This window comes from Theobroma cacao, chromosome 1, assembly GCF_053813885.1.
Source record: "Theobroma cacao isolate CCN51 chromosome 1, ASM5381388v1, whole genome shotgun sequence".
Taxonomy (NCBI): domain Eukaryota; kingdom Viridiplantae; phylum Streptophyta; class Magnoliopsida; order Malvales; family Malvaceae; genus Theobroma; species Theobroma cacao.
Window position 1 is genome coordinate 1,399,850 of NC_142639.1, and position 27,958 is coordinate 1,427,807.

Below are 27,958 nucleotides of genomic sequence, written 5' to 3' on the forward strand. Positions count from 1 at the left end.
GATAATTTCCATGCATTATTCTATCCTCTCCTTGATTTCAGTATCCGAAAGAGATGTTTAATGTTGTTGAATTAACCATCTCCTTTTCTTTATTCTGATATAGACAGGCTACAGATTACAAATGTTGAATATTCATTGATTCAAACTCAGTTTGGAGGAAAATCTAGCAGTTTCCTCATGTTGCTGTGTATGCTTAGTCCCCTTGGATTACCATGACGAGTTTAAAAGTAATCATAAAAGCAATCCTTGATGAATTGGGAAAATTGAAATCATTCTAAGTCAGTTGCAGGTAAAAACAGCAGACGTAAAAAACAATAACAAAGGTCAGGATTTACAGATAAAGATATGGGGAGCAAGAAGTAAATTTTTGGTTAGCATTTTAAGCAACCACACATGCATGTATAAATTGCATAGATGAGATACTTTTGTAGCTGTACCTGTCAGTAACTTAAAAAATTCAACAGACATTACCACCATGTACACATCCTGGTAAAATGCACATGCCATTATCAGGGGGGAATGTAGGTAAACATAAGCATAGGCATTGAGACATGCTATTCAATAATTCAACCAAACATTCAAGATAGCTAGACAGACTACCAAAGACCCCAGCTCTTGAAAAAAGTCTTCCAGAGCCTCGCTGCTGTAAATGCCCATGAAGGTGTTTAATTGCCTTAACTATATAGCTGACTATGCTAAAGCCTACAAGCCTTCCTTTTGCCTTTAAGAGTAATTTCACTAGGCAATCTGTACTATTAATTTTACTCTTTTGAATCCCCTCAACCCAACTTTTCCTCATTCAAAGTTCTGTAAAAATAAAAACATTTATGCTATCTAATTAAGCAGCTGCTAGTTACCAACTGTGGCCAACGGAAATAAATCCATGCATTTATTTTGTCTTGCAATCTTTTTCATATATAATGGGTTTCTGATGGGGGCTCGTTTCCCCTCCCCTTTTTCTAGCTTCTCTTTTGCTACCATTTATAGGGGCCCTTTAGAAAGTTGAAAGAGTGATTGTTATTTGCAAGACATATGGCATGACATGGTGTTGAATAGTGGGCGCAATCTCCATTAGGATACTGTAATTGGTTTCTTGTCAATGACAACAAAGATTGAGACTCCCAATGTGTTTTCGATGCAAGGTAAAGACATTTATGTTCCGAGCTTTTGGACAATTGGACTACAACATGATCTGTGCTGGGTGCTGTACATGAGCAAGGATATTTTGTCCCAACCCCCCAGCATTTGTTGATTAACTGGGCATCTGTTCCCCCTCCCTGCCGTGTCTTTCTCCCATGATTGCTAGCTATGGGTTTCCCAAGCACCATTGAAAGCGTGGAGTTGTTTCGATTTTGGGTAACGAGGGGACTGTAGATGCTTTGAACTTGATGATGGAAGTTTGAATTTTTCTGCCAAAGTGCAAAATTTTGGGAATGATATTTGCAAAAAAATCAGGGTGATTTAGATAGGTGCTTTCCCAGACAGAAAAAGGTACAAGAAACCAATAAGGGAAAAAGGGAATCAAGAAGGTTAACCCTGCCATTTCTTAGTGCCCTTCGGTAGCTGATTTGAAACCCATCATGATTGTGCTCCCAAACCATGGCAGAATATGTACATTTAGTCAATTTCTGGATTCTTTTGCATTTGCACAAATAGAGTGCAAATTACCACCTTGCCAAAAGCAAAAAATAAAATTTACCCAAACTTTTTGTCATAGCAATTTGGTAAGATAAATTAAAACGATGCTATGGTTTAACGATATGCTTAAAGAAGTAATCAAGTTCAAGATTCGAATTCTCTGTCATTCTCGGTTTTGTTAATTTAAAGATTTATGTTCATTAATGTTTTTATCCAGAAGAACCCACAATGTCATCAGAATCTGAACCTACAGCCAGGGAACAAACAAGATTAGCTATAGTTATTAATCTGCATCATCTGGTTTAAGGTTATAACTGAAATCTGATGCAAAGGATAGGCATATTACCCATCAAGAAACACCACAACTGGTAACTAAGGCCTTGAAAAGAACAGGAAAAGAGAATTTATTCTCAGAGTAGGTGATAGTGCTGCCCCTTTTTTCATTTTTAGAAATGATTGGCCAATGCTGCTGACTTGAGGGAATAGATGCCTTCTCTTTGTGGGTTTTTTCTTGTCATTAGAAAAACCCTCATTAAACTATGGGGCAAAAACCATCACCAACACATGCCATCAAATAGATTTTTGTTGCCCCTGTGGGACAAACTTTCTCAAGTCCAAACTTACATTTATCTCTGCCTTGGTTAAAATATGAATTCAATTTTATACTTTACTTAATAATTAATTTAAGTTAGTTTTTTTTTTTAAAAAAAAAAAGTGGGTTTTGGAGAATATTGAACTTAATCAATAGCTTGTATATAATTTGTACTTTAACAAACAAGAACTGATCAAAATTTGGATGCTCATTGGATCAAATATAAATAGTCAAATCCATCCTAAAATTTCCTTCAATTATTGTAATTGGAATGCATATAAAAACATGGGCGACAGTCATTAAGAAAAGAAAGAAATGAGACATTGCTTAATCTTCATTTAGAGGTGGTGGAAATGAAATAGAGGAAATCTTAATCTTAATTAAGAGTGGTTTCCAAGATTGATTGGAAGAAAAAAAAAAGGGCACATTAAATAAATTATTAAATCCATAATTTGTTTACAAATGGAAAAAGAAAGAAAGAATGTAAACCCTTAGAAAAAGGCAATGCCTGTTGGCAGGCACCCACCCCAATTGACTCCATTTTAAAACAAACCCTACAGGCCTTCCCTTTGCCACATATGGACAAGGGAAAAAGAGGCATAAAAGAGTTCAAAGGGCCAAAGCAATGTGTCATTGTTTTGACATGTTGCTTAGGATTAAGGAGAAGATTTACAAATTTAATTAATGCAAAAAAAAAAGAAAAAAATATAGGTTTGATGAATGAAAGCAAAATTTGTTCCTTGAGTTTGGGTTAAAAGCCCCATTTTTTTTATAGCAAATTCAACCACCCCCAATTGTCTTTCATGGTGGAATTAATCATTTTTTTTTCCTCTCTAAATCACAAGTGGAGGAATGAAATAAAGTTGGGTAGGCAAAAAATACTACATGGAAAAGTAAAAGTACTGAAAGTAAATTAGAAAGAAGACTTTGGGGTTTGAAGATTATCGGATGATGATTGATGCTTTTAACCACTAAATTCTGGTTGCTTAAGGAAGGAATTCTAGAAATTATTCCTTTGTGGGGACACTGCTTAATTTGCACTGATAAAAAAAGCAAACCCAAAACAAAAATAAAAAACAATGGGCTGATTGATTGGACTATCAATCATTCCTACAAAGAACAACCTTGCAACTTTTTTTTCTACACATTGAGCTCAATCTCACCAAATATTCAAGCTTGTTATTTACTTAATCATTGCATAGCCTTAAGCAATAAAAAGTTGGATTGATTGTTTAACTAACTCTATGTTTTTCTATATGCTTCCTAAAGTCTCATCACAATCATAATAACTATTTCTATATTTGTATTAAAGTCCAAATTCACCTTACAATTTTGCTAACATTATGTTTGGTAAGAAAGAAAGAGAAAGAAAGGAAAAGAGAATAACGATTAATTTACACATTATCATTTTCCTACACTAAAAACAAAAAGAGAACGATGATTCAATTCAAATTAATTATTTTATTTATAATTTATCCTCAAAATATTATTTTATCTGATTTTTTATATCTCGTATTCAATACAAGTAAAAAGTAACATATTAAATGACTTAGGCAACAATGTTTTTTATTCGAATTTCGAATAAATTCAATTCATTTTTTTTTCACTTTTCACCATTGTATTTCTAAAAATATTAGGGAAAAAATTGAGGACTAAGCAAAAAAAAAAAAAAAGATTGAATGGAAAACATAATTATACTATTTGTTAACAAAAATCACGTGGTAATTACGAAAAGGGCATTATCTTTTTACCACTGTACAATAATACCATAAACAGGTAAAAAAAGAAAACAGTAACTAACACTTTTCATCTTCAATTTCTTTTTTTGATTATTATTTTTGGTGGTTAATTTTTTTCTTTTTTATTTTTTCAAGCTTGGTTTTGAGGAACAATGGACAGAGACTCTTCTCGGCGAAACCTCAACTGTTTGGCGATGAAATCTTCGATCGTTCGTTGGAACTCTTCATTGCTCAACTCGTCTTCGGGAAACAATTTCTCATCGATATTTTCAAATTTTCGGCACTTCTCCGTCTCCGATCGTCGTAGTTCCTTTTTCACTTTCTCCTCACTCTGCTTTATCGCCACCTTCTCCGACTTACTCCTCCGATAAACTCTCGGAGTATCTAACTCAGCATCCGAGTCTGATTCCGGCTCCATTTGTTCGAACGTGTGAGTACATGTGCTCACTCCAGAGATGATCTCCTTGTCTTCATACACGATCTCTTCTCGAGATTCCATTTTGGAGCGATTCTCGGCGTTTTTGACGATTTCCTCGTAGAGTTTAGAATCCGCATTGTGAACGGCAGAGAAGACGCCAGACTTAGCAACGAGAGTGACGATGATGGCGTTGCAGACGAGGAAAACGAAGAGCGGACTCGCGACGACTCCTCCGAGTCTCAAAACGAACTCGCCGGAGATTTTGACGGCGAAAGGCACGCGCTCGAAGGTCCACGCCAAGAACAGCAAAGCCACAAGCAATTCCACGAAACGAAACGCCTTCGTCAAGCTCCGAAGCCGATTGTACCTCCTCATCGCCTTAACTTTCTCCGCTTTCACGTTATCGAAATCAAAGGAATCCATATCCACAACGAGTTTCAAGGCATTCCGCAAAAGGTGACAAAGCGTAAGGTATTTGAAAAGTTAAAAAAAAAAAAAAGACTTCCGTTTGTTTCTCTGGAAACTGATTTTGATTTTCCGGAAAAGTAAATGAAGGAACCGGAAAAAAAAAAAAAAAAGAAGGTGAAAGGGTATGGTTATGGAGTCGTACAGTAAAGAGCATCAAGGTTTGTCTTCAGAGAACTGACCCTTTGTAGGGAAATGCTTATATAGACTCATAGTCATGGAACTTTTCTTTTTATTTAGTAAATTTCATTTTTAATAGTCATAAATAAAGATTAAAAGGGGTCTAATCAATATATAGTAATATCCATTTAGATTGGGTGGATTAGAGGGCCACAACGTACATGACATGCGCAAATATTTCTCTTCATCCTTTTGCTTCTCAAGTTTTTGTCTTAATATAAAATTATTATTATTATTAAAATGTTAATGAATATCTATAGACACGACTTAAATCCGTAATTATAAATAAATAGATTAATTTAAATTGAGATTATGCTAATAATCTATTAAAAAAATTTAACAATTTAATCTCTCATAATGAGGATAGAAATTTTTTATGTGAAAAAAAATTAAAACAATAAAAAATTGAATGGAAATTCATAAATATTAGTTAAGGAAGAGAAATGGGATCATGAGTTTTCACGTGAAGGGAAGGGGCTTAGGTAATCCTGGTCCATTGGTGCCAACATCGTTATCCTCACGAGTTGTTGTACAAATTCAAACGACAATTATATGGACTGGTCCGAACATTCCTTTTTTAATGCTTTTTTCTTCTTTTTTTTTTTTGTCCCTGCTTTGTTATCTTAATTTGCATTTAAGTTAAGAGAATGACTTTGCCCCTTTTCACCTTTTCTTATCTTTCTCTGTTTTGCCTTAAATATTTACATCTAAATGCTTGCCTCCTGATGTATAGACAATAAGTCTAAATTTGTTCACTTACAATTAATGGGATTAACATAAAATTTGAAGTGTATTGATAAAAATTCAGTATTGACTCAGAGTACAATGACAAATTTGACTTTAATTCTATAATTAATCGGTTTTCTATTCCTTCTTAATCGGAGCTTAAGCTTCGGCACTCTGTGAACTGCTTTTGCTTCATCTTAGACAAAAAATTGTTAGCATTAACACTGACTAATCGTGTGTGTGTTTTTTTTTAATTTAAAGATAAGGATTCGAACTATATTCTTTAAGTAAGAAGTTATACACAATTAATAAATTAAATGTTCCATTAGGACTAACCTTTCATGTTGATTGATTTCAATTTACATGTTCATCTCCCAAAGACAAGCATAGGAGGAAGACATGAAGGCAAAAGGCATGAAGAAACACTCTTCACAGTGACACTAAGTCCGTATTACCATCACAAGGCCACAGGCTGCAGCCTCTGCAGTATGCCATCACGTGGCCCCTGAAATTGATCGCTGCCAAAAAGGGCGAAAAAAAAACTGTAAAATTTTCTCATCCTTAACTTGCTGGTTAGATAATCGTAATTAATAGTTACAGCTCTTTTTCATTTTTTATTTTTAATTTTTGTCTTTGACAAATGTTCTGTCTTACAAACTGCAATAGAGAAGACGTGATTTGTCAGACACGCGATTGTGTGTGCGCCTTTATTTATTGAATTTTTTTATTCACCTTAATTTCCTATATTTTTCTAAAATTTATTGTATCTCAGTTGCCGATGATGATTTCTGTACATTTTGATGTAAGCAGCTTTCAGGAATCCTGTTGTTGTCATCGATTTTGACATGGGATAATAGCCTCTGCCACTGGCTCTCCATATGTTCATATTGTAGTACAATGCCACAAAAATTTAATAAAATTCCTGGGTTTTTTATGGAGATTTGAATCATATCTTTACTGTCATTTTAAACCCTAAATTTCAATCATAAGTGTAATTCATTTCATGCATGCATGGAATTAAAGTTACCATTAATGCTAATACTACTTGATATAAATTCGGAAACAGTTTCTGGGGGCAAAAAGGAGGCTGTTGCAGTGCATGGCCTGTGGAAAGAACTCTGCCTTCATAATTTGAAATGAAATGAAAGAGCCAAAGTTTTTTATATCTGACATTGATGGAATCCTGCTTGGTGTTTTCAAAACTATGGACTTTTAACTGTGCTGTAGGTGCTACCATGGCTTCTGCCTGTCACCTACCTTCTAATAAAGAAAAGGGAAAGAAGACTAAAATTTGCCAGGGACCTTTCTTTTCAAGCATTATTGTTTTGGTCTTTCCATTTAATTTGATTTAGATCTTTCGGATACAGAAAATACCGCATTAGCTTTATCAAGGGGGTAAAAAAGGAAAAGTCTAGTTTTCATTATCCATTGCCACTTTACCAGGTTCCTCATGCAAAGTTGACTGTCCGTGTGTGTTCCAGGCTACTGCTTACTGCGGTTGTGGAAACTTGTGGGCCAAACTTCTTTCACACAGGACCAAACTCGGTGGCCCTCTCTCCTTTCTCTGAAGTCTGACCACCGGCCCTCGCTTTCTCTTCTCTGAGTTTGAGATTGATAAAAGTCTGTAGTGTCTCTTCCTCCCAAGACACCAGGACATCCGCTCCCTACACGTTGCACGAGTCCCTCTCTGATTTGGACCCTACGCTCTCTCCCGCCCCATCCACATCCCCTGCCTGCTTTTCCAGCCGACCCAAAATCCGTTGACAATTACATCGCAGAAGGGACCTTGGGGTTCAACTGTTCATTTGTGAGTTAAGAGTAGAGTAATCAAGCAATTGTGTTGGGGAATTAGAATTCTGTAACCTGGTTTTGGATGAGTTCCGTGTTTTATCAGACAAAAATTGAATTGCAATCTTTTCCAAGACATATACCCTGATTCATCTGAATGCCATTGATATTGTGCATAAGATATCTGCCATTCAACTTAAAAGAGAGCTGTGGGAAAAGAAAAAAAAAATCATGGAGGCATTCAGGCAACTCAAAGCTGTACGTAGGCCCCTCCCTGGTTTACTTTTCTAGGCCTTCTCATCCTAGAGATCTAACTGCAAATTTGTCAAAGAAGCTAAGGGAAAAAGCTCCTAGCATGAAAAAGACTATTTAATTATGTGAGACATGGTAGATACTGCCTGACCACAGCAGATCGTAAAGAATGACCCACTAGAATAAGTTCCTCCATCACCATCGAAGAAAACATTGTATTGATCCCTAAAATCATTTACAAAAGAAAAAAAAAATCTCTGAATTATTCTAAATTTTAATAATAAATGCTCTTGAAGGGGCGGATTCTTGGAAAATTGGAGTGTCCTAGGATGCATCAGACAAGTTGAGGTAGCTGAATTCAAACAAAAATTATGGAAGTTTCTTAAGAATAATAAATCAAGTAAGATAATCTAACTAGAATCACATAATCCACAATAGATTTTTCATGCACTTGGCAGACAAAGTCATATAGTTCATAGTAATATATTCCCCAGCAGCAGGCCCTTGATTTCAAACAAGAAAATAATTTTTTTTATTCTTTTATGGACTCCATATATTCCACTTGCTCTGCAGCCTGAATTTGTTCCTTATTTCCTTCCAGGTATATTACCAGTTCCGGTTCTAAACAGGTGTGCTCCATAAAAATCTATGTTATCCCAAAAGCCTGAGGAGATAAGGGAAAGATAAACACATTAATAAGGGTAAAAGAAAGATGATTCAATGGTGGAAAATTGCCCTCCATGGAATCAGCTGTCAGTTTAAAAGTTCAGTGATTCTAGCATCATTTGATGGGAAATTGGTGATTTTCAACATGATGATCTCCAAAAAGTGATTTTGATTCAAAAGATGAAACCATTTTTATTTGAAACAACATAATGGAGACTATCTTGCCCGTAAAGACCTAAGGAATATTTGTGAAGGTTGATGGAGGCAGCCTAAACTCTTTAGCTTCTTTAATTATTGGGATGGATTATGTGGACTGAAATGCTTTCTACACAACGATGAAAATAACCCTCTTTCTTTATATCAGCAATCCTCGAAATTCCACACTGTTCCATGTAATCCAACATCTGTAATGCTCTCTTTTCAATTACCTAGGTGCACACGGTTTCAACACTCTTCTTTTCATTGATTCCTTCTCTTTATTCGTCTCCTCAATTCTTTGTTTTCTCGATTGTCATAACCCATGAGCATAACTTCTTTGGATTTGCATCTCGGATGAGCCGACAAGTCTTGCAATTGAAGCATCCCACAGTTTTGTTTTATCTAGGCCAAGGGCCCAAGTATGGACACACCAAAGGCAAGTTATGCCCCTTGATCTCCCATGAAAATGGGGTCCGTTCAATGAGCTCATCACCTTCTTGCAGGCCATCCTTGGTCTGGTCCAGAAATTTGCTCCAACATGTCACATGTGGCCCATTAATTTGGGAAAAAAATTTTATTTCAATAGTTAAAGAAAAAAAATTTTGCATTCAAACTAACGTGACTTGAGGTATATGTATACAAAACAAATTATATTACTGATAATATCGTAATCTAATAATTGTATTATTAATAAAATCGTAATTTAATAAAAAAATCATCTCGATTTAGTTTATAATTTTTACAATTATTATAATTAGTTAACATTAATAAGGAAAGAATATTCAATAGAATAGAAGGGGGTTTATAAAAATTCCTTTTCTCTAATCAAAGACGGCTCATTCCATGAATTATCTTATTTTGTAAGATTTTTAAATGAAAATAAATAACTTACGCAATATTTATGAATGTGAGGAAGGCAGGGAAAAACGTTGTACGCGTAACACGTGGCAAGATCTTGTCGGAGACATGCCTAAAATCGAGGAGAACAGACGCACATCTTACAAGAACCAACGTAAAAATGTCCAGATTCGGAGATTCAATCTTAGGGCTCTAAACTAGATCCTTACCTTCGAATTTTCGCATCTAGTAATTACACATTTAAGAAAAAAACTAGTCAAACCCTGCCCTCTGTCCACACATTTTCCACGTTAAAACTACAAGACTTGAAGCAAAGGAGAGGCAATGATTCTTTCAGCACTTTCCATTGATTTTCTTCCTTCCCCAAAGGGGTCGCCAAAAGATGTCGTCAATTTCAACTCTTTTCCATCCTTCACTCTTTAGATTCAAGCTTGGTACTTCTCCTAAGCTTTGTAAATCTTCGAACCCAGATTTTTTCTGTCAGTTCCGGACCCGGAAACCAAGCTCTCTCGGAGGATTTTTGGCCGAGAAAACCGGGGTGTGGGACCTTCCGAGAGCCATGATTAAAACTTCCACGGTCAGGGACTCTAGGAATGGAGATGACTGTCTTCAAGTGCTTGAGCAAGAAGCTTTCATCGAGGGGTCAGCGCGGCTTCGAGGGCTGGAGACAACCTTGAATCGTATGGTGAGTGTATTTGTATACGGGATACTGGGATACGTATTTGAGTAAAGTAAACGTATGTAATTTTTTTTTCTATGTTTGCTGAAATGGGGTTTTGGTTTGTTGGGGGTGATAGAGCAAGTGGTTGGTGGCGGCGACGTTTGGTGGGGTGCTTCTGTGGAGGCATGACGCGGAGGCTATATGGGTGGCGATGGGGTCGATTGTGAACGCGCTGCTGTCAGTTGGGCTGAAAAGGGTGCTGAATCAGGAGCGGCCTGTTGCTGGGCTTAAGTCTGACCCTGGGATGCCATCTTCTCATGCCCAATCCATCTTCTTCACTGTCGTTTTTACCATAGCTTCCAGTAAGCCCTTACATTCACTCCATGGAGAATATTTTGATCTGTTCTATTTACTTTGCATTTTTCAATAGGCAATTGAGTTTAAATTCTGGATTTTTTGGTGTTTACAGTTTTGGAATGGCTGGGAGTTAATGAACTTTCAGTGAGCATCAGTGCTCTGGCTCTGGCATTTGGTTCATATTTTGTGAGAATACATTTCGAAAATTACCTTTAAACTTAGTTCTTGGTTTCTCATCGGTGGAAATCTATGATTCTATCTCATTGACTGGTTTTTGTGTTGATTTGTGGTCTGCAGTCATGGCTTCGAGTGTCACAGCAGCTTCACACGATGAGTCAAATCCTTGTGGGTGCTATCATAGGGTCCATTTTCTCAGTTTTGTGGTACATGTCATGGAAAGCTGTTGTTTTGGAAGCATTTCATTCCTCATTGTTGGTACGGGTAATTGTTCTTCTGGGTTCTGCGGGATTTTGCCTTGGCTTTCTTCTGTATGTGATTCAGTATTGGCTTAGGGATGAAAGATGAACGATGTAAATAGATTTAGTTTTAGACGGATGAAGATTCCACAGATGATTTCATGAACAGACAAGGATAATTGTCTCACGTCTGAAGCTTAACAGAGCTAGTTATGTAAAAGTCCTTTGACTCGATCCTCTCAAGAGTTACGGAATATATTTGAGAGAGATTCTCTGCGTTTTAGGCTTTAACAAGGCGATTCAGTGCGCATTGGTAACTAAATCAAATTAAGTCAAATGATGGAAAAGAACACAAATTACAGTACATTAACTTCTATACACCAGAAAGAATCTTATTGACACTTCAGTGACCACGTTCAAGTGTCACACATCATTATTTTCTCTGCAAAAAACCAACTTGATGGGATACACAACAGCATCCCACGCTTATTAATCTCTCAAAATCAACCTGGACTTGAAATACTTTATCTACTTTTTCTAAAATATTTGACTTGAAATACTCTTATCTATTTTTTCTGAAACATTTGATGTGATTCAAGTACTTGATCTCATAGTGAATCTAACTGATCCACTCCTAGTCAAAAACTGAAAACTGTCAGAACAAACTTTCTTGCGCAATACTTTGGCAATAGGATGGCAGAGAGCTGCTCTTCACCTTGTTGATCAACTCCTTGAATCTGCAAAACCCCCTCCCCTCTCTTATCTTTCAAAAAAGGATGATCCAAGTAATGCATTCCAACCAAAAAATCAGTCATCAGAGACTCTGCCGTAAGAAACCAATGTACTTGAACTGTGATGTGATTGTAACTTTCAAAAACCTCGCTCAAAAGAATGTTAAATAATTTGCTAGATCCCGGGTAAATTCTGAAGGCCTCGAATGTCGAAGAGATGAATATTGTCACTGCTTGTCTTGGACTATAAAGTGCAAATCTTGCTCAAATGAGAGCCAAATTCTTCACTAGATGCCGGGCAAAATTCTGATGTTCTGAGGAATTGAAGAAATGCAGACTGCCACTGCTTGCCTTGAGGCAGCACATGAGTGCACACGAAAGCAACATACCAGTTATATCCACCTACCCCAATATCAGCGACCATCCAGTGCAACATGTTTGCTGCTTACTTCATAATTTAAGCTGCTTATAAAGATGCCATCTCATTTTAACTTTAAATTTCTTTTAAGCACCAGTAGCACCATCTTGCATGATCTCTCTGATCAGCTCCATGGAGACCTTGTCTTCATAACTTTGTTTGCACAAATACCAAGTACTAATTGCTGTATGTCGTTATTGTTAACTACTAATTAGCTCCTGGCTGCTGCTGAATGCAGCTTTCAACAAGTAACAACATCAAGGGAAAGGGGCCAAAACCTATAATGAAACAATGGAATTGAATCTTCACTTCATGCTAATCCTCTAGATCTAGAAGAGAACCTAACTCCTGGACAGACATATCCACCCTTGAAGCTAGTAAATCCAACATGCCATATATTAATTCACCCTCTGGATAAGATCTTTCACCAGCAACAAATGCAGAAACCCGATCCTTAACCTTAATCCAGGACCATCCTGGCTCCTTGATAACCCCCTTTGACCTCATCATCTTCCTAACATCTGCTGCTTCTCTCCACTTCCCTTTGGCAGCATATATGTTAGCCAGGGTGATATGAGTCCCTGCACAATTGGGATCCATTTCAAGAAGCTTTTCTGCAGCGCGTCTTCCACAGTCAACATCACCATGGACTCTACATGCTCTAAGAAGAGTTGACCAAACGACATCATCTCTATGAAATGGCATGCTTCGAATCATGCGCTCTGCTTCAGTTAATCGTCCAGCTCGGCAGAGCAGATCAATCATGCAGCCATAGTGTTCTTTTGAAGGACTTATTTGGTGCTCATTACTCATTAAATTGAAATAGTAGAAACCAAGATCTGCCAGTCCTGCGTGACTACAAGCAGTAAGTAGACCAATGAAGGTCACAGAGTCTGGTTTCAAACCAACCTTGGTAAGCATCTCAAACAAATTAATAGTTTCATGGCTATATCCATGTTCAGCATATCCATTAATCATGGCTGTCCATGATACAATGTCATAATTCTTAGCCTCATTAAAGACTCTTTCAGCTTCTTTAATACACCCACATTTTGAATACATATTGATTAAAGCACTCTGTATTGACGCATCTTGTTGTAAACCAACAGAAAGAACATGAGCATGAACCTGCCTCCCTTGCTCAAGAATAGACATATTTCCACACACACTCAGCACACTAGCAAAAGCAAATTCAGTTGGCTTTGGCCCTTCCCTTCTCATCCAGGACAGATACTCAAGAGCTTCTTCCCCACAGCCTCCTTGAGAATACACTGCAATTATAGTGCTCCAAGAAATGATATCCTTTCTTGTCATTTCATGAAATACCATTGAAGCGGAAGATATCTGCCCACATTTTGAATACATGGTCATGAGGGAATTAGCCACTGATAAAGAATCCGCAAGACCAGTATGTACAACATGGGCATGTAATTGCTCACCCCAACTAATTCTCACAAGACCAGAACAACCAGAGATGACAGCAGCAAAAGTAAACTCATTAGGACTCACGCCTGATTCTCGCATCCTTATAAATGCCTCAATGCCATTCTTCTCTTCTCCTGTCTGAACATAAGTAGTTATAATAGATGTCCAAGAAACCACATCCCGTGAGTGCATTTTTTCAAACAAATGCAAACCATAGTCTAATTTCCCACATTTGTTATACATAGTAGAAAGAGAATTGGCCACAAATGAAGTATCATGAAAACCTCTCTTTATAGTATGAGTATGAATCTCCCTCCCCATATTCAAAGCACCTAAACAAGCACAAGCCTTCAAAGCAATAGCTAAAGTATAAGAATCATATCCCACACCTGATTTCCTCATTTCAGACAAGTAAACCAAACCCTTCTTGAAATACCCACCATGAACAAGCCCTGTAATAATAGCAGTCCATGAAACCACATTTTTGAAAGGCATCTCATCAAACACTTTGATCCCTTGCTCAATTTTGCCAAACTTTGTGTACATATCTAAAAGGGCACTCCCCACGAAAACTGAGTTAATAAAACCAGATTTAACTAAATACCCATGAAGTGATTCTCCATAACTCAAATTAAAATCAAGTGCACAAACTTTGAGCGCAATGCTAAGACTGAAGGGGTCCATAGAAAGCCCAGGTGAGACCCACATTTTGGAGAACAAAAGCAATGCTTCATTTGATTTCATGGCATTGACGTAACCAGAAATCATGGTTGTCCATGAAATTTCGTCTCGGTGAGGCATTTCGTCGAACATTTGACGAGCTTCGTTAAGATGGCCCTTTTTGACCAATTGTTTGAGATGAGAGTTGAGTTGGGGCATGTTTATATAATTGGGAACATGAGCTTTGAGGGATGAGATGCTTGGCGTTGTTTGTGAAACGAGGATGTCTCTGTTTTCGACGAAAGCGATGCTTGAAACTGTACATAGTTTTCTGAGGTTGCAGCTTCTGATCGATAGTACCATGTTTCTGTCAGTAAGAAGTTGGCAAGCGCAGGAACGACGAGTCAGAAGTATTGTCCAAAGTCCATTGGACCAGAGACGGATCTGAGCCCAAAATTTGGTCCCTAAATGGGCTCATAGATGGAGGAGTCCGTGCTCAACCATTGCAGTTTAGCCCAAAGGTCATGTGGGCTTCATGACAGATGGAGTAGCATTTTATATGTATGAAATATGCATGTATGTATGTATGTATGTTAAAAAAATTTAAAATTTTAATATTTATTTTGGAAATAAAATTAATGTTTTTAGTAATTTTAGATTACTAAAATCACCACCTACAAGATTATTGAAAAATATATTTAAAACTATAATGAAAAATTATGTCAATTTTAATCAATAAAAAATTTTTATCAATATTTGTTATCATGTACAAAGTACATAAATGTTTATTTTTTTAAATTATGTGTAAATAATAAATATATATAAAACAAATATTTTTACTATATAACAAATGAAGTATAAATAATTAGAATTCTGGTAAATCATTCTCTTATGAAATGAAGCAATTCGACACAATTATAATTCTTTTACATTTAAAAGATAAATATTATTATCAATTGAGAAATCACTCAATTTCATAAACAAGAACTAACTTATACCTTTGAGATTGCTGATGAACAATTTCTTAGAGTCTACCCATTGAAATGAAAAAGAAAGAATGGCAATGAACATCTCTTTACTAGATTTTGATGCCATTCTCTTATAGCAAAACTTAAGTATATGGTGGAACAAAGTCTGAGGCTCTTCTGTATTCCTTTTCCTTTCAAGCTTTTAACAGGGGAATTACACTACCTAATGCCTAGCTATACTCTCCTGGACGAACAACATTCATCACTAAGAGAGAAACCCACTTCCAAAACCTCACAAACTTCACACTAACGATTTCACACAAGCAAACAGATGGTCTTTCTTCAGTTTCCAATGTGCCTGCCCCCGTTTCCACCATGCCACTGACCCCTCCTCATGGCTCTTGCCCTCTTCCACCGCTCCACATTTCTCATCCTGGTAAAGATCCTACGGATTTGGTCGAGCTTGTGTGATTGTTGGGAAATGGCATTAGCTGTTGAGGGGCTCTCACTCAACACTATGTCATATCCATCCCTGAAAGAGTCCATGCCTTCGGATAGGAGTTGCCAAAACAGGCCACCAGCAGCTGGACCTCCTCTTTTGGCTGACGAGTATATCTTGTAGTAGACAGTGTTGAACAGTTGATCCCTCTTATAGGTGCTGAAACCAGGATCTTTCCATGATTTTCCGAATTCTGTGAGGAGTACCGGCTTTCGGAGGATGAATTGTGCGTCTTGGATGTGAGCATCGAGCCACTTGTTCAAGAAAGAGAGTTGGTACCGATCATTTGAGCTGGATAACCTGCTCACGCAACAATGTTTATGTTAGAACTTCTAATGAGATCTGTCTCAACTGACAAAGTAATTGGATTTCAATTCACTAAGCTCAATGCTCAGATTCCTTCCAAGTTATATGATAGTTACCATTGGTCAGGATATGAGTGGACTGTTGCAAAATCAATGCCAGGAATCTGATTATTTGCAATGAAATCTGTTCCAATATTCAAGTTGGGGTTTAGTCTCATCTTCTGAGCAGTTGATTGTCCATAAAATCCTTCTAAACCAGCTTCCAGCAAGTGATTTCTGTCTATGGACTTGACATGAGAAGCCATTTCCATTATCCAAGCCTGTCAACAAAGCATCAATAGCTTAATGTCACAGCGAATTGCTGCTTACCTAAAAGTGAACATTGAATACAATGCAAGTGAAGAACATTTAAGAGCTAGTTGTTGAAACAAATTACTGCAGGCATCAAACTTTTTGGAAACACTGACATTCACGAACGTGGGGCTAAAAATGTTGGCAAGTGAGAAATCTAACGCTGTAAAGCAACTTAATTACCTAACTAGTGCTAATTAATGTAGAAATGGGGATAATTCCAAACATAAAAGGCATCTTTATGGTAGAGGTGGACTGCATCTGCTGGATGAAAATGATTGCAACCTTACATGCAAATTATTGACTTCAATGTTCAAGTTATAGAATCAATCAATCCCAGAAGATGATTTTTAGCTTAAGATACAACTTTTCACAGACAGTCAGATCTAGATAGGGAAGATTGTCCAAACCTGAATAGTCCTTCCGGAGGAATCTGATGTGCATCTAGGCTCATTCATAAGCTCCCAGGCCATTATTGTTGGGTCATCTTTGTAATGCATTCCAGTAAAGCTGTTGTATCTGTTGAGAACAGTCTGCAGAAAGTCATAGGTAAAATATATATTCATAATAATTCATAGAAAAAAAGACTTGAGAAAGTATCTAAACAAAAAATGAAATTACATAAGATTAGATTTTCTTTTTGCTTTAAATGACATATAACATTTAGCTATATGATTATATGCTAATAATCAGTACCAAAACACAGCTCTGTACAGCTTTGTCAGAGATGGCAATCCAATATCAAGTACCAGCAAGAGAAAATGCACAAATTTTTCTGTTTCTGAGCTTACCTTTACATGATTCTTGTAGTAGCCCTTAACAACAGGATTTCTGAAGAAATCATCATCAGATGTCAGGTACTGCCCCTGGCTTCTTGCCCAGTTTACATATTGTTTCTTTCCTCCAAAGCTCTCATAGTTATTAGCTAAGCTCAGGATAAGCTTGATTCGATACCTTCTAGCCTCAGCTATTACAAAATCCAACCCCTTTTAACAGATTCCAAAACAGGAAAAAAGATCCAAAATCATCTACATATTGAACTTTAAAGATTGTAAAGATAGATACTAAATTAATAGAAGGAATCAGCATAAAAGATACCTTAAACATTTGTTCATTGTAGGAACCTGGCGCATACTGTAAGGGTCTATAACCACCATCACTGAAAGCCCAAGTTCTAGCCACTGTGAGGCCATGAGCCGCAGCTTCACGAAATGCAGCTGAGACTTTAGGCCTCTGAGATGGATCAGAAGCCACATACATCAACCAGTAAGCATTGAAACCATTTGCATAGTAAGGGTTACCATTCAACAGGAAATGGACCCCTCTGGTCCTGATAAAATCATCCCTTGCTTCAACTTGGACAGAAAGAAGGTGCTGGTTGAACAAAACAGCAAGAAAAAGAGCCAGAACGAGATGCTTCATTTTCTCTATCTCAGTTTCTGCGGAGAAGGAATTTCTTAGCTGAATGGAGTGAAGGGTGTTGTTTAAAAGCTGCAGAAAAGAAGATGAGGCTGTTTAAACAGTTTGTCCTCATATAACTGCAACACTCGTTTAAATAATTAAAAAAAGACACCAACAGTAACCGTCAACAGAGAGAAACTGACAAGGTTCCCCCCTCTGAGGTTAATTTGTTTACTGCCTTCGAAAGGAAAAACATTGCATCCTTTTACTTTATTGTAGCTCTCAAGCTTATTTCAGTTGGCCCTTCATCACATGGATAATCAACCTTATGTCTTATGCCAAAACTATGCTCTAATATGTCGACCATTGTCATCATGCAACGCATGGGAGACAAGTGGGGTTGAAAGAAAAGGGAAAAAGAAAGAAAAAAGGTTCAATTCTGTTTAAGTTTGGCATATAAATAAGATTGGTTAAGGAGAAAGAAACAAAAAGCATGGACCCCAATGAGATTGTGAGATGCTCCTTTTTGCATTTTTTCACCTGCCTATCCCAACCAACCATAGCCGTACACATGGGGTACGAGCCAATTTCAGGACCTGTTTCAAACTTTGAAGGGTGGGTTCCAAGGGTAGGGTTCAATCTCTTCTATTCCTTCTGTACCGGGGGAACAGATAGTGAGATACGGTCAGAATTCAGTGGCTGTTATTTCCCTTCCATGGAAAACTTATCAATTCTCCCTCGTTCTTCTTTGCAGAGAGAACAGAAAACTTATCATCATCACGTACTCGTCAATCTTCCTTGAATTCTATGTCTTTACTTAACCACAACGCGGCATTGTGGCTGTGGCTTTCCACGGTTGAGCCCACGTGAGAGTCGGCATCTAGAGCGCCCTTTTTGCATGACCCACCACTCCAGTTTAGGCCAATGTCCCCCCACATTTTCTCATTTAATAGTTCGAGGACTGCATGTGCCATTGTTCCATCAATGCTCCACCCCTCGATGCTTAAGAACAATAAGTGCGAAGATGTCCACCATATCACTCTCTTCTGCACTTTTTAACTCTGCCTTGAGTACTTATCTTTTAAAAAGACAAACCGACAATCTTATATTACCCAACTCGACCATACTTGCATTGAAGAAAATACTACCCAACTCCACCGATTTACTTACATATAGAGGTAACAAATTGACAGCTCTAGATAGAATCATTTCGGATTTGAATCATATTTTATCATTTCAAATTTGAATTGAACTCGAATTAAGATTAAAACGAAATTAACTTTTTATTAATTCGAGTTTGAGCGAATTAACTGATTTTGATTTATTTTGTTACATCTAATTATGTATTTATAATGTCTCATGCTCGCATTTAAACTATGATGAAAAAATTCGCACGTATGTTTCACTTCGGAATCGTCAAAACATTATCCACTTTTCCCTGGTCATAAATTGCGTGAACCGACAGATTAAACGCCTCATCCTACGCCAATCAATGTAGTTTCAATACTTCGACCAAAAAACATGGCGCAACCTAGGGACCCATCACTTTTTTCCGACACGTGGCAGCAGATCTTCCGCTAAATAAACACTCCCCAGATCAACAATGACAGCTTTCACCATTCCTGCTCGTGTACAGGTTAGTGATATAATAATTCTTGTCTATAGCAAAACCCGGGGAACACTACCATCAGCCAGAAAACCGACCATTACCAGTTCATGGGGACAAAAGACAATGCGGATGACCAAATATTAATGATATATTTGTATTTTATGGATGGATTTTGAACATATTGCCTACGGGAAACAAATTTCTGGATGATGAAATCTGACACCATTGCCATACTTCTTGAACCTACTCAGTCCAAAACTGATTGAAAACATTTTTCATCATACAACCATACAGCTACTCTTTACTATTACAAGAAGATAACTTGTATCAAATGTGGGACAAATGTTATAGTGCTTGAATCTGCCCCCCGTAGCCATAGTACCTCAACAGCCCTTCATCTTGCCGCCAATTCTCTTTTACTTTCACTTGAACCTGTTTATAGAATTCGTTGCCTTAAGATCAATGTCTAGTATGTGGTGACCATGCTTGACCAAAACCACAGGGATAGATGAATTTCCTTAATGCAGAGCATTAGCGATAGTGATAATGAAAATGGTTTTAATGACATGCGCAAACATGAGGTCCAAAAGTAAACCAGGCACAGTGTACCATTGATAATTAAGAGAAGCATTAGAATTTAAGTTCGTACCTCAAGGAAGACCTTCTTCTGTAAGAAATCTTCTATGTCAAGTCGAGCAGCTGTTGCAAGTATTTTCAGAGCCTTCCCTCCCTTCGGTAGTGGAGGTCACAAGGAATCAAAGGAAGGTTAGGAGGTGTGCATGCACATGCAGACGTGCATTATTTAGATTCAAAATTAAATTAATTAATTTAGAACTATTCATCAAGCTCAAAGGACCACCTCTACTAATCAAGCACATTGCAAAAATTCAATAAACACAGGATAATACTTACTTTTCCAATTAGGATGATTTTCTGGGAGTCTTTCTCAACAACAATTTCTACTTCTATAAAGTCTTTTGCAGTTGGCCTGGTTTTATAGCTCACGACATTTACCTGGAAATTTTGGAAGAAACGGATATGTACCCATAAGAAATTTGGGGAGGTTGGGTTGATAATTACATCTTGCTGGCAATCTTGATAATTGTAGTCCCATACCTGACATGCATAAGGAACCTCATTGCGGTACTGCATAAATATCTTTTCTCTGATAAGTTCAGCTACAAAGAACCTCTCTGGGTGCTCACTGACAATGTCCTGATAATGCATAAAAAAGAAGTGTTCATATGCAGGAAGCAATTGATTTTTCAAGCCCCTTAAAAACTGGACAACATTCTTTTGGAGGGAAAGTTAGGCAACAATTATTGTGAAGCCTAATGTGACTGTTGATTTACAAGGTTGTTCATAGAATAAACTGTTCCCGGCAAGTTATCAAAAGAAGACCATATCTCAGCTACAGAATGAAATCCTCAGTTATCTGCATACTTGCAAGTTGCAAGTTCAAAAAATTATCATATCATGTCCCCAATACTGTATAATTTACAAGATCAGGAAACAAAGGTCCCTCTCAACTACGCTCAAGATATGTTTACGTACCAACCAACCCAGAATATAAAAAAAAAATTTATTGATTAATAGGGTATCAAGGATAAAATAAGAAAAGAACATTTTGTATTAAAAGTTTTTCAGAGATTTAAGAGTTTAAAAGGTAAAAACATCCCTCAAGGCTCTTTTGTTTCCATTAGAAAACTGTACTCTAGTAGCACCTAAGTCTGGGTACATCTGTAGTTTTCTGCTCATAGACTAAGCTCAAAATAAGCTAAACAAAGGAGATCTACGTCAACAGCTGCTTCTTGCTTTGAATTAGGTAAAGCTTCTTCTTGTTATAACATTGATTTTCATTTTAAAAGCAATTCATGTAACTGGCCCCAAATATTGGACAAGGTTGAGGTAATATTACCAACAACACAAGAACTAGCACCATTTTTCATGATTAAAGAAGAAATATGTTGACTTACTACATACCTTTGGATAGTAAGGTGGCCCAGTCGGAAGTTTTGACAATATCCAATCCTTAACATCATCTACCCCATGACCAAACTTTGCACTCACAGGTATGACCTCATCAACATCAGTAAATTTCTCATACCACTGCAAGGCATAGGATCTATATTTAGGAACCAACATAAAAAGTACCATCCTTGAAGGCTGAACACAATTACATGTGCTACTAATTTAAAAGTACAGGACATGGGGAATGAACCTAAAATTTGATGAGTGAAAGTTGAACTTCATGCAAACTACACAGTTGCAAATAGGTGAGAAAAACAATATGGAGCAGATACTACTCTTAAAAAACTTCTTAAGAGAGATGAGAACACTATTTGCAAACTTCGGTTAAGGGTCTAAGCAACAGTTAAGACTAATGTTGGTCTAATCATATCAGCTTTGCTTCTTTCTTTCATTTAATGTACAAAAAATTCTTATAATCTAGACTACAGAAACAGAAAAAAGAATTTGATAGATGTTCACTATTGTATGAATCAGAACCTCATATCAAACTGTAGTTCAATTGCAAGGGCCATAGGGAGACAAGGTAAAGCACACACCCTAAACATTGCAAGGAAAATTGGTCACCAAAGCCATAACCTTTAGTCTTATTGTAGGTCTGACAACAGGCAGTCATTCAAAAAGCTTGTTCAGCACCAAAGGTGAGGTGAGAAACATTTGCAATGCAATAAATCCATTGGTAACAGAGAGTATTTCTATATCTATTTCTCAACAATCCAATTAGTTACACCAAAAATTTTGAATATTAAATTTTAAGGAATCTCCACATGCAAACAAATATATAACTCAACAGATTCTTACCTCAAGCTTTTTTGCGATTTCTCCAGGTTTTATCATATCTTTCTTATTCAAAACCAGTAAAGTGGGCAGCTTACACTTGTTATCTCCTACACCTTCTTCTAACACTTCATCAATCTAGACACAACACACTGAACTCAGAAAAAGGGGGGAAAGTTCAGCAAAGAATTCTAAAAACCATGAAGCATACTTTTTCAGGCACTTTACATGCATCAACAAGAACAATAACACAGTCTGCATTTAAGGCAGCACTTCGGACATTCTTCATCATCATAGAGTCCAACTTGTGCATTTTCTTCTCAATGACACCCGGAGTGTCATATAGTATCATCTGAAAGCAAAGCCCAGGATCACATGAATGAGAAATGAAACACATATTGCCCTTAAGTCATCAAGGGACTAAACACAAAGCCATCACTTGTAGTCTCAGAAATTGTTACATAATCTATAAGTCTAACACGAGAAACAAAATCTATATAACAAAGGAATATAATTCTTCAAACCTGATATTCTGGGCCAGAACATATACCAAGGACTCGATGCCTCGTAGTCTGAGGTTTATCTGTAACTATCGACAACTTTTGACCGATCATTTGATTAGCAAGTGTACTCTTTCCAACATTTGGCTTCCCAAGTACAGCCACATACCCTGCAATTCAACTCACCAAGTTAAAAAAAAAAAAAAAACAACATCAGACGATGTAATCCTTGGCAATTTCTTAGATAACAATCAAAAGAAAGTGCCTTTTAACATAAATGTATACCATACTTCAGAAAAATTAAAAATTGAAACACATTTCTTACTAATAAAACGCAACATTTTACTTTCACATTGAGCAAGTATAATAGAATTGCTGTAGCGTTTTAATCAATTATGATTCCTTTTTGTTCTTATCAAAAGCAAGAATTCAACGGGATACCCTTCACTAAATTTCGAAAGATTTAATAACTTTAAACAGAGAATTAAACAGAAAAGAAAACAAAAAGAGCGATAAGCTGAGACTACAAACCGCTGCGGTGGTTAGCGTGAGAGGCAAAATCAAGCTCTTCTAACTCGTACTCGTCAAGCAAAGCCATGTACCTATCTGGCTTTTCACTCAAAGACAAAAAAGACTCCTCGTCACCACTTATACTCGCTTCTTCTTCCGAATCTTCTATGACGCTGTTTCTTCCAAGTTCCTGTTGGATAAAATCTAACCGGGAAATCTTGTTCGGATTCCAGCACCGGGAACCGGCTTTTCGAGCTTCAAATCGGAACCGCGATTTTTCGTACCGAATTCTAACGTAGTGAAGGAAAACAGAGGGCTTGTTATGTCTGGCGGTCAAGAAACTTTCCCTCACGAACGTCGGAGAAATGTGAAGAGCTACTAGCTCCATTATCGGAGCTCGAATGTGTACTCTGCTTCTTCGACAGCTTCACTGGAACTGTTCCTGCATTTCTGAATTTTAAACATCGGATAATTCAGAATTTTTAGTTTATCCTTACATCCAGCTTCGAATAAATAAAACGCACCGTTTTGAACACAACTTGGTAAAATAAGCTGACCTTAGGCGATTATGCTTTAAAAAACCTCCTCATCTTAAGAGTAACCTAAGAAATCAACTTGAAGCATCAGCACCATAATCACTAACCGTTATTAATAAAAACTTATTTACTTTAAAAATAATAAAAATTAAATTAAAAAGCAATAAAAATTTTAAATTTATTTAAACTTTTTTGTTCAAAATATTTTTAAAATATAAGTTGTTTTTTAATTTTTTTGATAGAATGATAGACAAATTCTTTTAACTATAATTCATAGCAATCATCTTTCTGATTTATTCCAATTTAACTCTTCATCTTTGAAACATCCGCAAGAAAATCTGACAACAAAATTTAGGCGATGCCTTTTCGGCACAGGAAAGATATCTGCCTGAATCAAAAGAGACCTTTCGTAAGAAAAATATCCCACGAGATTATATGTGCATAACGCACACAACAAGGCCACAATTGGGTAACAAAGGCCGACATAATTGACATTCATCACCTCCCACATCGCCAGGGAGGGGAATAAACTAGTAGGAGTACTCAAAAATTATTTTTGATGGTACTACTGTACATCCTCTGATGATGGCTCATGGCAGAGAGAGATATTTGCTACCAACAAAAGCAGGAGACTGCTATTCACAGGGAAGAGTGTACGCATCTTATTCTCTTGCTACGATGACAGCTATATTGAATTTTGAGTAAGTTATCACTTGGCTGCATCATCATGGTCAGGAGCCTGAGAACTGCTAGTAGAAGACGATCCTTTTCCCGTTGGGAGGTAAGACCATGCCAAGGCTGCAGTGCCAAGGGTAATTGCAGCGGCAATTGAACCCCAGACCCATCTCTGCCTTTTGTTCTTCCTTTGTCTATCACGCCGTGCCATCTCTGCATGAAACAATGATAAATTGCAAATATTAGAATATGTAGACATGCGGGTATGACAATTTCAACAATGAGGATCAGACTAAAGAAACCAGTTCAAAGAATGTTGGTGTTTTTTTTTTTTTCCCGAACAACTGATTGCGCCAGGGAAAGAAAATCAGGATACAAAGCTCTCACCTACAGCCTCTTGGTTCCTCTGAGACATTTCCCGATTCACAGCCTCATAATAGTGTAGCCGGTCCCACAACCGGGCAATTTCAAAGTTCTTCGATTCAATTTGAGCTTCCATCTCCATCTCCATCTCTGCCCTTGCGATGCCCCTTCCCAAAGATAACGATACGAATCTTGCAACACCCACTTGCTGCCTCAGTTCCTCAGCTGGTATCACCAGCTCATCCTCTGTCACATCAATAGGATCCACAGGCAGTGACAATCCCTCAACAGCCAACTCTTGGCTGATTCTTTGCCACTTACACCGCATCTTGTTCAGAGCTTCCTCTGCCTGCTTCCTCTTCTCTATCTCCATGAGTAAAGTCAATCTTATTTCACGCAGTTCAGCATCTATGTCACGAAGAAGAGACTGCGGTCCACTCTCAGAGGATAATTCTGGAGAAAACAACAAATTTAAGTAAGCATGCCAAAACAACTTTGAAGTCCAAAACCACAAAATCATCACATTTGTCGAACTATCCTATATTAAGCAAAAAGCTATGGATAAATTTTCCATATTTCTCAATAGTTCAAGAATAATGTCTAATGTTTCAGGCAAATCCAAATGTGTATAAATGTGCACACGTGAACATAGACACATCAAAATAAAAAATGTATGTCTTTTCATTGTTATCTATACCATCAAGACATTTAAACAAAGAAGAAGAGGCTAGTATAAAATAAGGATATTTATATACAAATCAAAATATTACACTCCTACTAGATACAAATCAGGTTTTAAAAACAAAATGGCAGTCATGCAAGAAAAATATTTTCCAGCTAAAAAGCAGCTATATTAACATATATGCATCTACATATGAACATGCTAAAATAAAACTCTACATACCGTCATATGCATCAAAAAACTCCACCCTTGGTGTAGCAAGCCTTGCAGCACTTTCTGCCCCAGTATCATCATCTCCCTCGGTATTACTTGTGACACTCATTGATTCATTTGGATCAAAGAAATCTTCACTGTCACCACATCTGTCCAAGTCCAATGGAACAAGCACAGCACTATCCCTGGCCAAACCATTACTCATTTGGCTGCTTCCAACTTCCCTATTACTGCTCCCAAATTCACCAGCATGGGCACCGTTCATGTGCTCATCTTGAATGGAGCCACCATGGAGACCATTTGCCTGCTCCAGTTTGATAGGACCATTAGTGACACCATTTGCCTGCTCCATTTTCATAGAACCATTAAGGCCATCATTCCCATGCTCCTCTTCATTAGGTTCAGGAATGCTAAAAGTAACAGCATCCTTCAATGAATCAACAGACTTGGTTTCTGCCAGCTTTGCAATCCCATTAACCTCATTTTCTTCAAGGGCTTTTTTCCGTGATGATACATTGTCCTCAGAAAAGCTCTTCAAAAGGCGAGGCCCACGGCGCTTGTGATTGATGATGTAAGGTGAAGGAGGGAAAGAAGATGGTGAATCAGGTAGTGGGGTTGCCTCAGGAGTAGCATAGAGAGCAGGTGATATTTGGGGGCGATTAACCTTCCTCTCTGTTACTGATGTACTGTTCCTCCTCTCCAGCTTTGAATTAGTAATAGGCTTTGGGGTGGGGATAGGTGGTTTTAAATTAGGACCAGACTTGTCAACAGATTTGGAAGTTCCAGGTTCTAAAAACCTATCCAAAGCTATAGCACTAAAAGTTGGCATGGCTCTGCATAATCAAACAACAAAAACTCAAGTCATTAAACCTTATGTATCATTTTCGTAGGAGAAAGACATGAAGGAAAGGGAAAGAAGAAAAACTCATTGCTGCTGCATTTGAGAACATTCTACTATCCATGAACATGAGAAGATTCCCTCAATTAAACTTATAGCTGTTAGTTTTTAGTTTCACCAACTCAGCTACAACTTTTATCTGCTAAAGATTAAAATGATGGAAACAACAAAATTCAAATTCTAATACTGTAACTACTTTACTCCTGCCTCTAATTGGGGCTGTGAGGCAAAAACCCACAGCCAAAAAAAAAAAGTTAGGTTAATCCCTTTCCTAATTGGCAACCAGAAAAATTGTAACAAAAATTAAAACAGCTCAAACAATCCTGAACTTCTACTTGTTAGCTGAGGAAAAGAAAAGGGTATGTGAATTCATATAAACACAATTATTCAGCTATACTGTGTCTGTTATACTAAAATTAAAATTTTTTTCTTAAACAAAAACCTATTGGCTGATTTTGAATCAGAAATCATATATTGCTATATAATACCTCAAATTGTATAAATAAATAAAAGCTCTATATAAGTATGAGTAAATGAAAAAACGTGAAGCCGAAACCAGTGCTATTAGACACAGCTAAAGTGAAACACATAAGAATTCTCCTGATTTCAACAGCAACCAAACAGAACGGCAAAATAAAGAAAAAATGATAATTTTTTATTAAATATATAATTTTAAAGCATGTATATTAACTATTTGATGAATTCAAAAATAAAAAGGAAGAAAAACCTCAAAAATTATAAACCAATAAATAACACGAGCATCAATACGGAAACAAAAAGTCCAAAAAAAAATTGAATCGTTTCCTCTTCTAGTTTACAACGGAAACGAAACAAACAAAAAAAAACCTTGAACGATTCAAAACTTCATTTCTTTGCGAAGGCTTCGTTTGGAAGCTGAGAAAAGTTCAACATTAAAAAGAAAAACAGCAACGCATCCGTTATATAATGGAGCTATTAAGAGCAGCTAATACAAAAACTGGAAAAAAATTTTAAAAACAACGAAAAACCTAAAAAAAATAAAAGAATTCCATATATAAAAAGTGAAAGGAGATTTATCACCTTATATGCTGAAAAGGAGAGAACCTTCTAGAAGAAACCCTAGGCGTGAGACGCGACGGCTGTGGTGATGGTGGCGCGTCGAGAAAAAATCGGAGAGATCAGATAAGAGCGCGTGAAAAGAAGAGACATGCTACGGGGAATTTAAATATTCAGATTCCTAAAAGAAACTAAAAAATTAAAACCCTTCTCTGATCTTCCCAAATGAAGAAAAGAAGATGGAAACCTCTTCCCCAAGTTTTTGTCGCGAGGACCGCCTCCACTTCTCTCCGCAAATATTTCAAACGCTAAAAATTTTTGCTATTCCTAGCTGCCGAAATGTCGGATTTGACCTTGACTAGGGGAGGAAAGCAGCGATTCGTTGGGAAGGGACATTTTCGGGTTTTTGATAATATATGT

The 27,958-nt window shown here is 37.1% G+C and overlaps 6 protein-coding genes across 7 annotated transcripts; 1 reads left to right on the plus strand and 5 right to left on the minus strand.

The window, feature by feature from the left end:
- Positions 1–3,955: 3,955 nt before the first annotated feature.
- LOC18610889 (tRNA-methyltransferase non-catalytic subunit trm6MTase subunit) lies at positions 3,956–5,017 on the minus strand. The gene has a single exon (XM_007046805.3). It carries the CDS (start codon positions 4,808–4,810, stop codon positions 4,100–4,102), a length of 711 nt encoding a protein of 236 aa, XP_007046867.3. The 5' UTR covers positions 4,811–5,017; the 3' UTR covers positions 3,956–4,099.
- Positions 5,018–9,793: 4,776 nt separating this feature from the next.
- LOC18610890 (lipid phosphate phosphatase epsilon 2, chloroplastic-like) lies at positions 9,794–11,248 on the plus strand. Its single transcript, XM_007046806.3, has 4 exons — positions 9,794–10,205; positions 10,318–10,543; positions 10,651–10,724; positions 10,836–11,248. Exons 1-4 carry the CDS (start codon positions 9,903–9,905, stop codon positions 11,061–11,063), a joined length of 831 nt encoding a protein of 276 aa, XP_007046868.3. The 5' UTR covers positions 9,794–9,902; the 3' UTR covers positions 11,064–11,248.
- A 48-nt stretch (positions 11,249–11,296) lies between these two features.
- Positions 11,297–14,557, minus strand: LOC18610891 (putative pentatricopeptide repeat-containing protein At3g47840). The gene has a single exon (XM_007046807.3). It carries the CDS (start codon positions 14,549–14,551, stop codon positions 12,419–12,421), a length of 2,133 nt encoding a protein of 710 aa, XP_007046869.3. The 5' UTR covers positions 14,552–14,557; the 3' UTR covers positions 11,297–12,418.
- A 603-nt stretch (positions 14,558–15,160) lies between these two features.
- MAN7 (Glycosyl hydrolase superfamily protein) lies at positions 15,161–17,907 on the minus strand. The gene is made up of 6 exons (XM_007046809.3): positions 17,889–17,907; positions 17,410–17,802; positions 17,103–17,297; positions 16,722–16,844; positions 16,078–16,280; positions 15,161–15,955 (listed from the first exon to the last, which is right to left on the minus strand). The coding sequence occupies exons 2-6, from the start codon at positions 17,731–17,733 to the stop codon at positions 15,499–15,501; spliced, it is 1,302 nt and encodes a 433-aa protein (XP_007046871.3). The 5' UTR covers positions 17,734–17,802; positions 17,889–17,907; the 3' UTR covers positions 15,161–15,498.
- A 1,544-nt stretch (positions 17,908–19,451) lies between these two features.
- Positions 19,452–23,609, minus strand: LOC18610893 (GTP-binding protein Era-like protein). Of its 2 annotated transcripts, XM_007046812.3 has the most exons (9): positions 23,158–23,608; positions 22,651–22,796; positions 22,338–22,478; positions 22,151–22,264; positions 21,305–21,430; positions 20,438–20,536; positions 20,234–20,335; positions 19,971–20,051; positions 19,452–19,753 (listed from the first exon to the last, which is right to left on the minus strand). In XM_007046812.3, the coding sequence occupies exons 1-9, from the start codon at positions 23,522–23,524 to the stop codon at positions 19,667–19,669; spliced, it is 1,263 nt and encodes a 420-aa protein (XP_007046874.3). In that variant the 5' UTR covers positions 23,525–23,608; the 3' UTR covers positions 19,452–19,666. The 2 variants fall into 2 exon arrangements, with proteins under 2 accessions (XP_007046874.3, XP_088663026.1); XM_088806900.1 differs by lacking the exon at positions 19,971–20,051 and having other exon boundaries at positions 23,158–23,609.
- A 413-nt stretch (positions 23,610–24,022) lies between these two features.
- LOC18610894 (uncharacterized) lies at positions 24,023–27,869 on the minus strand. Its single transcript, XM_007046814.3, has 4 exons — positions 27,563–27,869; positions 25,615–26,438; positions 24,735–25,163; positions 24,023–24,560 (listed from the first exon to the last, which is right to left on the minus strand). Exons 2-4 carry the CDS (start codon positions 26,432–26,434, stop codon positions 24,382–24,384), a joined length of 1,428 nt encoding a protein of 475 aa, XP_007046876.3. The 5' UTR covers positions 26,435–26,438; positions 27,563–27,869; the 3' UTR covers positions 24,023–24,381.
- Between the last annotated feature and the right edge of the window lie 89 nt (positions 27,870–27,958).